Source organism: Alosa pseudoharengus, unplaced genomic scaffold (genome assembly GCF_046254945.1).
Source record: "Alosa pseudoharengus isolate Yale_2024_CS ecotype anadromous, Long Island Sound unplaced genomic scaffold, YU_APseudo_1.1 YU_APseudo_1.1_scf_19, whole genome shotgun sequence".
NCBI lineage: Eukaryota > Metazoa > Chordata > Actinopteri > Clupeiformes > Clupeidae > Alosa > Alosa pseudoharengus.
In genome coordinates, this window is record NW_027468657.1 from 28134357 (window position 1) to 28146426 (window position 12070).

The 12070-nt window shown below is 42.3% G+C and overlaps 4 protein-coding genes across 4 annotated transcripts in view; all 4 read right to left on the bottom strand.

Moving 5' to 3' along the window:
- LOC143132571 (protocadherin gamma-A4-like) overlaps positions 1–12070 on the bottom strand; it is a 202319-nt gene that overhangs the window by 173507 nt on the left and 16742 nt on the right. The gene's annotated exons all lie outside the window — the stretch shown is intronic.
- LOC143133302 (protocadherin beta-15-like) lies at positions 57–2474 on the bottom strand. Its single transcript, XM_076293086.1, has one exon. The coding sequence runs from the start codon at positions 2472–2474 to the stop codon at positions 57–59; it is 2418 nt and encodes an 805-aa protein (XP_076149201.1).
- On the bottom strand, positions 3208–5715 carry LOC143133303 (protocadherin gamma-A11-like). Its single transcript, XM_076293087.1, has 2 exons — positions 3328–5715; positions 3208–3216 (listed from the first exon to the last, which is right to left on the bottom strand). Exons 1-2 carry the CDS (start codon positions 5713–5715, stop codon positions 3208–3210), a joined length of 2397 nt encoding a protein of 798 aa, XP_076149202.1.
- Positions 6569–8923, bottom strand: LOC143133304 (protocadherin gamma-A11-like). The gene has a single exon (XM_076293088.1). It carries the CDS (start codon positions 8921–8923, stop codon positions 6569–6571), a length of 2355 nt encoding a protein of 784 aa, XP_076149203.1.

The window sequence follows — 12070 nt, forward strand, 5'->3', positions numbered from 1 at the left end:
AACTTAAAAAAGCCTAAAACTAAAAGAAAAAAGTTACACAAAATAATATAAAAGCACTATACCTGAGCAGGCATCTCGGGATCGTGAAAGAGCTCACTGTGATCAACAGCAGATGTGGGCGATTTTTTCGATGTCAAGGTGGAAGAAGGAATTGTCATTGTTCCGTCATTGTAAGACGTAACAAACTTAAAGTCACTTGTGTGCGACCCCGTAGTCATGTATGTGTCATAATTGTAACCACTGCGTAAAGTTCCGGTGCCATCCACGTCTGCGTAATTTGGAGGAAAATACGCGCTGGGGATAGCGACTGCTCCATCAAACAGCAGTGTTGGCTTTGCTCGACGGCAAAATCGTACCGCCACAGTGACAATGACAAAAGTGAGGAAAAAGGTGGAAACGGAGACAAGTGCGATAATCAAGTAATATGTAAGTTTGGAATCACTTTCAGCATATCTGTCGTTTATCTCGGGGATCTCTGCCAAATTGTCTGAGATGATTACATTTAAGGCGCAAGTTGCAGAGAGAGTGGGCTGTCCGTTATCTCGCACTGAGACAATAAGATTCTGTTTCATGCCATCCTTTTCGGAAATGTCTCTCTGCATTCTGATTTCTCCACTGTGGACACCGATAGTGAATAGTCCTGGATCAGAAGATTTAATTATCTCATACGAGAGCCATGCGTTTTGTCCCGAGTCTGCGTCTACGGCAATTATTTTGGATATCAAAGACCCCACGAGCACTGTTTTTGGCACCAATTCAGTCATTAAAGCACTCCCCTGCGGAGTCGGATATAATATTTGCGGAGGATTGTCGTTTTCATCTCTAATCAAAACATTGACAGTCACGTTGCTACTAAGCGGCGGCGAGCCACTGTCTCTTGCTATGACACAAACTTTGAAACTTTTGTAATGTTCATAATCGAATGCTCTGCCAGCATGTATGACCCCCGTGTCCGCATTGATGGATAAAAGCTGAGACATAGGGACGCCATTCACCTCCCCTGTTGATAAAGAATACATAATGGTGCCGTTCTGTCTCCAGTCTGGGTCACTGGCCTTTACTGAACACACCGAAGAGCCAGGTTTGTTATTTTCTGCTACTTGTGCAGTATATGAAAGCTTATCAAAGACAGGTGCGTTGTCGTTCACATCGGCAACAGACAGGCGTACAGTTTTTGCAGAAGATAAGGGAGGAGACCCCGCATCATTCGCAATTACAGTGAAATTATATTCAGATACTAGTTCACGGTCCAACACACCTGTAGTGACCAGCGAATAGTAGTTTTTGATAGACGGAATGAGTTTAAACGGAACATTTTCTTGGATGCTGCAACGCACCTGTCTGTTCTTGTCAGAGTCTCTGTCCTGTACATGTATAATTCCCACCTCCGTGCCAGGAGACACATCTTCAGGGATGTGATTATTCAGAGACTGCAAAACGATAGTCGGTGCGTTATCGTTTAAATCTGTTATTTCTATCACAACTCGTGCATCTGTGGAAAGTCCAAAACCATCTTTTCCCTCAATCCGCATTTCATATTTTTGTTCGTCTTCAAAATCCACTGTGCCGATAACTTTGATTTCACCTGTGATTGAGTCCAGTGAAAATATCTTTCTCGCTTTACTTGAAATACGACTGAATTCATACGATACTTCCCCGTTAAGTCCCTGGTCTGCATCAGTCGCACTAACTTTCACCACAACAGAATTCAGAGGAGCATTTTCAGGTAGGCTTGCTTTATAAACCTCTTGGCTGAACACTGGCGCATTATCATTCGCATCCAACACAGTTACATGGATGGCTACAATGCCTGATAGTGGCGGTGTCCCACTATCAAAGGCAGAAATAACTAATGTTACATCCTGTTGTTGTTCTCGATCAAGCTCCTTGTCTAACACCAATTCAATGTTTTTACCTCCGTCTTTGTTTGGATTAACAGATAACACAAAATGACTATTCTTTTCCAATGTGTAGCCAGTCACTGAGTTCTGTCCAACGTCTACATCGTGTGCTTCGTTTACACGAAACCTAGCGCCTTTATCAGCATTTTCACTTATTTCAAGCTTAATCGAATCCTTAGGAAATATGGGCGAATTATCGTTGATATCTTGAATCTGAAATGTAACACGATGCAACTCTAATGGTGTTTCAAGCATTAAATCCAATCTAAGCAGACACGTCAGTTTTTCAAGACAAAGCTCCTCTCTATCGACTCTGTCGGCTACAATAAACTCTCCCGTCCTCAGATTTAAATCACAACATTGTTTACGATCCTCCTCGGAGACTAATCGAGCCTTACGAGCGGACAATGTGGTCACATCCAGTCCGAGGTCCTTAGCTATGTTTCCAATGACATATCCGCGTTTCATCTCCTCCGGAAAGGAATAGCTCAGTTCTGCATGCACGGTGGTAGCCATGAGAGCGAAGGTGATCAGCGCCAATAATCCAGACAATGGCGGTCCTCTATGCGCCATTATTGTATACATCCTAATTGTATGACTCAAAAACACAAAACGTATTGCTAATACAGTCTGATTATACAAAACGCAGACCGAACACAGGACTCGGTACAGTTGTTACAAGATGCGGATTCCCTGATGCGGACAATAGGGAGAGCACTCCTTCCTCCCTGAGCTGGCGAACAGCGACGCTGTGAGTTCCATCACAAAACTGCAGAATGCCAGATCAGTTTGAAGTGTCAAAGCGTATCCAACAATATTTCCCAAACCCAAAACAAACCAAAGTTAAAGTCATCTTACAATAACTTTTGAGGTAAGGACATCAAACGTTCTACGCAGTGAAATTAAAACAAATGGTCATGGAAATGCTAAAGTCACATTTGACACATAATATGATGCAAAATAAGATATTCAGAGTTTGTCCTAAGTAATTATGAAATAAATGTAGACCACCAATGCGTTTAAGTTGAAATAAGGTTTAACTTCAGACGTCTAAGTTTAACTTCAGCAGCTTTATGTTGTAAATTCAACATAAAATGTCAAGCCTTCACAAAACCATAATACACCTTTCTGTACACCAACAAAACCATTTCAGTAAGAAAAGCAGGTCTAACGACATTCAGTAATATATTAAACACTATATATTATATATTATTATATTATAACACAAATAGCATTCGTATTTACAATAGCAAGCATGCATAACCAATATTGCGCATTTGGCTACCCTTTCCATTACGCACCACCGTTACGCGCACTGTATCAAGACAATACAACAACAATACAACTTCAGATATTTTCTGAGAAATTAATTAGATTATCTGACTAAATACTTAGTTGGAGTCAGCAACTTGAAACTGAAACATACCTCGTTGGGTTCGTCAAGAAGGTCGTTTATCGCAGCGGATGGAGATTTTTTCATTGTAAGATCAGCCGGTAGCGTTGCACCATTGTATGAGCTAACAAACTTGAAGTCGCTTGTGCGTGATCCCGTCGTCATATACGTGTCATAATTGTAACAACTACGAAGAGTTCCTGTGCCATCAACATCCGCATAGTTTGGAGGTAAATAGGCACTCGGTATGGCAACGGCCCCGTCAAATAAAAGTCTTGGTTTTCTCCTGCGGCAAAACTTAACAGTCAGTATGATTATCAGGAAGGTAACAAATAAAGTAGACACGGAAACCAAGGCCAAGATCAAATAGGAAGTTAGCTTAGAACTGCTCTCATCACGAGATATATCCTTTACCTCCGGAATATCAGCCAGGCTATCTGATAAAATTAAATACAGAACGCATGTTGCAGATAGGGACGGTTTCCCATTATCTGTCACGGAGACAATAAGATTCTGTTTCATAGCATCCGACTCAGCAATGTCCCTTTGGGTCAATATCTCTCCACTGTGGACGCCAATTGTGAACAGACCCTGATCTGTGGATTTGACGATGTTGTATGAAAGCCAGGAGTTCTGTCCAGAGTCTGCGTCCACGGCAATCACTTTGGACACCAGAGAGCCAGCATGCGCAGACCTGGGTACCAATTCGGTCATTAATGAGTTTCCCTCCGGTGCTGGATACAATATCTGTGGAGTATTGTCATTCTCATCCATTACGAAGACACTTACAGTGACGTTGCTGCTAAGAGGAGGAGAGCCATTATCTCTGGCAACTACATAAACGTCAAAAGTTTTGAATTGTTCATAATCAAGTGATTTCACTGTATGAATGACTCCCGTGTCTCCATTGATGGACACAAAAGAAGACACCGGGATGCCATTGACCTCAGTGGGTGAGAGGGAGTAGAAAACCGTGCCGTTTTGCCTCCAGTCTGGATCTCTAGCAACTATGGAACATATGGAGGATCCAGGCTTATTATTTTCAGTGATGTGTGCTTTGTACGACTGCTTCTCAAAAACAGGAGGATTGTCATTCACATCAGCAACCGACAATTGCACATATCTAATGGAAGACAGCGATGGCGAGCCCTCATCTGCCGCAGTTACTGTGAAGTTGTAACCAGACACAAGTTCTCGGTCCAAGTCTCCGGTTGTCACCAGAGAGTAATAGTTTTTAATTGATGGCACAAGTTTAAACGGGACTGCTTCATTAATAAAGCAACGGACTCGTTGATTTTTCTCAGAGTCTCTGTCTTGCACATTTAGTAAGCCCACCTCTGTGCCCTGTGGTACGTTTTCAGGGACAGGATTTATTAACGATTTCAAATATATCACAGGGGCATTATCATTGACATCTGTGACATCAATTATCACAGTACAATACGACACCAGGCCAGCTCCATCCTTCACCTGCACTCTCAACTCATATGACGACTCTTCCTCAAAATCAACCGGCCCAGTTACTCGAATTTCCCCACTTACAGGATCTAAAGAAAACAATTTCAAATCTTCCTCCGACACGTGACCAAATTCATAACGTACCTCTCCATTTGCTCCAACATCGGCGTCAGTAGCGCTCACTGTCACCACTACCGTGTCTAAGGGAGAGTTTTCAGGTAGACTGACTTTATAAACAGACTGGCTAAAAACAGGGGCATTGTCATTTGCATCCAGCACGGTTACGTGTATAGCTACAGTGCCTGATCTCGGTGGTATCCCGCCATCAATAGCTGATAGAACTAACGTCAGCTCCTGCTGTTGCTCACGATCAAGCTCTTTATTCAATATTAACTCGCTGTACTTGCCTCCAATACTATTGCTCTGAACACTTAATGTAAAATGGTTGTTACGTTGTAAAGCATAGCTCTCCACTGCATTCTGTCCGATGTCCGCATCGTGCGCCTCCTCCAATAAGAATCGAGCGCCTTTGTCGGCCGATTCTGCAATTTCTAACTCAATCACTTCCTTTTTAAAATGAGGGGAGTTGTCGTTTACGTCTTGAACATGAAGACTGACACGATGCAATTCCAAAGGGTTTTCCAGCACAAGCTCTTGTTTCAAAACACACGAAGCCTTCTTTCCACAAAGACCATCTCGGTCAATCCTCTCGGCTACGATTAAATCTCCAGTTTTGATGTTGACATTGCTGTAACGTTTCCGATTACTTTCTGCATCAATGCGGGCATTCCGAGCTGACAACATATTCACTGTAAGTCCAAGATCCTTACCTATATTCCCAATCACGGATCCCTGTTTCATTTCCTCTTGAATGGAATAGCTGACATCCCCATCGGTAGCGCGAGTCAAAAGGACAAGAACGGTGAACAGTAGTTGAATCTGAGAAAAACCTTTGTACTCCATTCTGTAATGAAACAAATTAAATAATACTATATATCTTACAGTGCAACGGAAGACCGGTTACTGTATTTGATCAGTATTTCCCTAGGTATATCCACAAGGAATAACGAAACGTCAAAGCGCAGACACCTCTTCGGTCACTACGACACAAAGACAAGCACCCTGGGTGGATACACCAAAAGCTCGTGCAGTAGCTAGCAAACAGCGACACTATGAGATGAATTTAGTTCATTGCAGATCAAATGAGCATTTTAACACAAGTTCAGATGTAGATAATAAAATTGGACATTTAAACGACGGAAGGAAACATTTGATGCTTGAAGGCTTGATTGGGAAAAGAAGAAAACGTATTTGGGCATAATAACTTTACAGTTCAGATATACAGTGCTTTAAAGTATATTAAGGTTGATCAAGAGTAATTGCTTTAGCCAATCCTATTCTGGTAGAGTATTGGATACATATTTTTTAAAAAGGCACCTCAGAATAAGACTACTGTGTCCACTAACTGAAGAAATACGTGGAAAGAGTACCACAGGACCGTCCACAGTCTACATTAACGTCATAATACAAAATTGATGATCAACACATTTCAAAAACTTCATATTTGTGTTAATGGTTATTCTAGCTATAAGTCGTTTTGGATTGTTTTAAAAAACTATAAATTACCATACACAAAAACGTTTATGATATAGTACAGACTTCAAATGGCCTATCTATATTTCTTCTCGACAAACTAAGGTAAATGATGAAGTGCTGTCTTCCGGAAAAATGACAAAACCTTACTTCACAGATTAACACATTTTTTCAACCTTAATTTCAAATTTCAAAAAAGAATATGAAAGACATTTGGTCTAATTTATTTTACCTGAGGAGAATCTGTTTCATCACATGGTCCGAATGGATCTTGAGAGGACGTCTTTCGTAAAGTCATATCAGCAGGAAAGGTGCCATCATTGTAAGATCTCACAAATTTAAAGTCACTGGTGCGCGATCCCGTAGTCAAATACGCGTCGTAATTATAAGCGCTGCGGACGCTGCGCAAAGTTCCAGTGCCATCCACGTCAGCGTAATTTGGTGGGAGATAAGCGCTGGGAATGGCTACAGCACCGTCAAACAAAAGTCTAGGCTTTCTCCTGTTGCAAAACTTCACAGCCAAAATGATAATGATAAAAGTCAGGAAGAAGGTAGAAACAGACACCAGCGCAATGATCAAATAGGTGGTTAGTTTAGATCCTGAGTCTTGAGACGCGTCTTTCAGTTCGGGGATCTCCGCTAAATTATCTGAAATAAGTAAATACACTGTGCACGTTGCTGATAGAGGGGGCTGACCGTTGTCCTTCACGGAGACAATCAGGTTTTGTTTCATCCCATCATTTTCAGAAATATCTCTCTGCGTCCTGATCTCTCCACTGTGGGTACCGATGGTGAAAAGTCCTGCATCAGTAGCTTTAACGATGTGATAAGAAAGCCACGCGTTCTGCCCTGAGTCTGCGTCCACGGCAATAACCTTGGAGACCAGAGAGTTCGCCTGCACAGCTTTGGGCACCATCTCAGTCATTAGAGAATTTCCCTCAGGAGCTGGGTAGAGTATCTGCGGTGTGTTATCGTTCTCATCTGCGATCATGACGCTCACAGTAACATTGCTACTAAGCGGAGGAGACCCGTTATCTCGGGCAATGACTTGGACCTTGAAAGTTTTCAACTTCTCGTAATCAAATGACCTTACAGCTTGAATGGCACCTGTATCTCCATTAATAGATAGCAGAGAGGACACTGGAGTGCCGTCTACATGGCCAGGACATAGTGCGTAATTCACGGTGCCATTCTGTCTCCAGTCCGGATCAGTGGCCAACACGGAGCATATAGGAGAACCTGGTTTGTTATTTTCTGTAATATGCGCACTATATGATTGTTGCAGGAAAACAGGCGGATTGTCGTTAACATCAGCCACCGTTAAGTGGACTGTTTTCGAGGATGACAGAGACGGAGTACCTTCATCAGTAGCAGTGATGGTGATGTTATAATCAAATATCACTTCACGGTCTAGTTCACCGGTGGTCACAAGGGAATAATATTTTTTAATAGATGGGACAAGTTTAAATGGCATATTTGACTCAATGACGCAGCGGACCTCTCCGTTACTCTCGGAATCTCTATCTTGCACATTAATGATGCCAATTTCTGTGCCGGGCGGTGCGTTCTCGGGAATATGGCTATTCAGTGATTTCAGAAATATTTCTGGTGTGTTATCATTCACATCTGTAAGCTCAATAATTACTTTTGTGCCCGTGGACAGGCCAAATCCATCTTTCCCTTCAACACGCATCTCATAAATAGATTCTTCTTCAAAATCTATTGGTCCACTAACTGTAATATCACCAGTATTAGAATCCAGTGTGAACGCAGTTTTCGCCAAAGAAGATGCTCGACTGAACTCATACGTCACTTCTCCATTGATTCCTTCATCTAAATCAGATGCACTAACTTTTATTACTAATGTACCTATTGGTGAGTTCTCAGGCAGAGTAGCTCGGTACACCTCCTCGGTAAACACTGGAGCATTGTCATTCGCATCCAGTACAGTGACGTGTATCTGCACACTGCCTGATCTCGGTGGAATGCCACCATCAATGGCAGTGAGAATTAAAGTTAGCTCCTGCTGTCTCTCACGGTCTAGCTCTTTATCCAAAACTAATTCAAGATTCTTCCCCCCATCATTGTTTGGAGAAACAGCCAATATGAAATAATCATTCCTTTCTAACATATAATTCTGCACCGCATTTTGTCCTATATCTGCATCGTGTGCCTCAGTCATGCGAAAACGCGCACCCTTATCTGCAGATTCCCTGATCTCTAATTTAATAATGTCTTTGGGAAAGACCGGTAAGTTGTCGTTGATATCCTGAATATGCAGCGTCATTTTATGAAGCTCCAAAGGATTTTCTAGCACCAGCTCGAATTTCAAAACACATGAGAGTTTTTCCCTGCAGAGGTTCTCTCTGTCCATCATTTCGGCGACGGTCAAATCTCCAGTACCCACATTGATATTGCAGAAACGTTTGCGATTACCTTCAGCGTCAATTCGAGCCTTCCTAGCAGATAATTCCTTCACATTCAGACCAAGATCTTTTCCAATATTTCCGATAACATATCCTCGTTTCATCTCCTCCAGCACAGAATAGCTCACGTCTCCCTTCACATCGTAGACCATGACAAGCGGGCAAAGGAAGAGCGTGAGGCAAGCCGCCGGTAATCCTTTGTTCAGCATCTTCTTTTGAAATATCCAATACAATGAGGAATAAATTCAATATCTACAGCAAATAACCACATAAAACACAAACAAGTCCTAACAGCTGAAAGAAGGGAGCGACCCACTACCGGTATAGCATAATCCACACCATTGTTTCACCGTTTTCACTGTTACGTGTTCGCGTCACTACAGGGAGGAGAGATGTATTTTACGTGAATTTGCTTTTTAACTTACATGGTCAACAGCGACACTACCAGTATTTATAAGAAACTGCAATTCTAAGACATCCAAAAACAAAACAACTACAGTAACATGAGTAGAAACATCCATGTAACTAAGACAAACACACACTCCTCTTGGGACAAACCTAACAACCATCTGAGATAGGCCTATATGACTCGTTTCGGATTAATATCATTGGAAGATATTCAAATTAAAGGACAAGTGCTCAAACCAGAACACAGAACACACTTATCCAGACAAAGCAAATATTCTAATACTATACACATCACAAACGTATTTACAAATTAATTCTAAAAGTCAAAAGTTGCCTAGTCCAGAAGAATCCAGTATGCTTGCAATTCAGATGTAGTGATCTCAAGAGGACCAACAATATCGACCTCAAAACTGGAGAGTAATAACAAGAGTGATAAGGCAAAACAATTGAGAAAGTTGCTGTGTATTTAAGCTTAGCACTAGCTGTGCACCACAAAGAAAACACCACATATCACTTTCCCACATCTGCATGTCACATCTTTCATTTGTAGAGTAAACAGAAACTGTAAAATGTTAGTGTTTTTAGATGTTATGAGACATTGGGGGGGGGGGGGGGGGGTCTATTATTGAGTCACGTCATGTACAATGAAAACAAGCGAGGGATATTGTTTTATATTACCTGGGAAGAATCTGTTTCATCACAAGGTCCGAACGGATCTTGAGAGGACGTCTTTCGTAAAGTCATATCAGCAGGAAGGGTGCCATCATTGTAGGATCTCACAAATTTAAAGTCACTGGTGCGCGATCCCGTGGTCAAATACGCGTCATAGTTATAAGCGCTGCGGACGCTGCGCAAAGTTCCAGTGCCATCCACGTCTGCGTAATTTGGTGGGAGATAAGCGCTTGGAATGGCCACAGCACCATCAAACAAAAGTCTAGGCTTTCTCCTGTGGCAAAACTTCACAGCCAAAAGTATAATGATAAAAGTCAGGAAGAAGGTAGAAACAGACACCAGCGCAATGATCAAATAGGTGGTTAGTTTAGATCCAGAATCCTGAGACGCGTCTTTAAGCTCGGGGATCTCCGCTAAATTATCTGAAATAAGTAAATACACTGTGCACGTTGCTGATAGAGGGGGCTGACCGTTGTCCTTCACGGAGACAATGAGGTTCTGTTTCATCCCATCATTTTCAGAAATATCTCTCTGCGTCCTGATCTCTCCACTGTGAGTGCCGATGGTGAAAAGTCCTGGATCAGTAGCTTTAACGATGTGATAAGAAAGCCACGCGTTTTGTCCTGAGTCCGCGTCCACGGCAATGACCTTGGAGACCAGAGAGTTCGCCTGCACAGCTTTGGGCACCATCTCGGTCATCAGAGAATTTCCCTCAGGAGCTGGGTATAGTATCTGCGGTGTATTATCGTTCTCATCTGCGATCATGACGCTCACAGTAACATTGCTATTTAGCGGAGGAGACCCGTTATCTCGGGCAATGACTTGGACCTTGAAACTTTTAAACTTCTCGTAATCAAATGACCTTAGTGCGATAATAGCACCTGTATCTCCATTAATAGATAGCAGAGAGGACACTGGAGTGTCGTCTACATCGCCAGGATATAGTGCGTAATTCACTGTGCCATTCTGTCTCCAGTCTGGGTCTGTGGCAGACAGGGAGCATATAGGGAGACCTGGTTTGTTATTTTCTGTAATATGCGCTTTGTATGATTGTTGCAGGAAAACAGGCGGATTGTCGTTAACATCAGCCACCGTCAACTGCACTATTTTCGATGATGTAAGTGACGGAGTGCCTTCATCAGTAGCAGTGATGGTGATATTATAATCGCATTGCGCCTCACGGTCTAGTTCCCCCGTGGTCACAAGGGAATAGTATTTGTTAATAGATGGGACAAGTTTGAAGGGCACATTTGACCCAATGACGCAGCGGACTTCTCCGTTACTCTCAGAATCTCTATCTCGAACATTAATGATGCCAATTTCTGTGCCGGGCGGTGTGTTCTCGGGAATGTGGCTATTCAGTGATTTCAGAAATATTTCTGGTGTGTTATCGTTCACATCTGTAAGTTCAATAATGACTTTTGTGTCTGAGGAAAGGCCAAATCCATCTTTCGCTTCAACTTGTATCTCATACATGGATTCTTCTTCAAAATCTATCTGTCCACTTACTGTCATTTCACCAGTGTTAAAATCCAATATGAAAGCTTGCTTTGCTAATGAAGACGCTCGGCTGAACTCATACGTCACTTCTCCATTTATTCCTTCATCTAAATCAGTTGCACTAACTTTTAACACTAATGTGCCTACTGGTGAGTTCTCAGGCAGAGTAGCTCGGTACACCTCCTCGGTAAACACTGGAGCATTGTCATTCGCATCCAGTACAGTGACGTGTATCTGTGCACTGCCTGATCTCGGTGGAATACCACCATCGATGGCAGTGAGAATTAAAGTGACCTCTTGCTGTTGCTCACGATCAAGCTTCTTGTCTAAAACCAACTCAAGATTCTTCCTACCGTCTTTATTTGAAGAGACGGCCAACACAAAATGTTCATTCCTTTCCAACATATAGTTCTGTACCGCATTTTGCCCAATATCTGCATCGTGTGCCTCGCTCATGCGAAAACGTGCTCCTTTTTCTGCAGATTCGCGTATCTCCAATTTAATAATCTCTTTGGGGAAGCTTGGTGAATTGTCGTTGATATCTTGAACATGCAGTGACATTTTATGAAGTTCCAATGGATTTTCTAAAACTAGCTCAAATTTCAAAACGCATGAGAGTTTTTCCCTGCAGAGGCTCTCCCTGTCCATAATTTCGGCGACAATCAGTTCTCCACTAGCAAAATTAATATTGCAGAAACGTTTGAGATTACCTTCAGCGT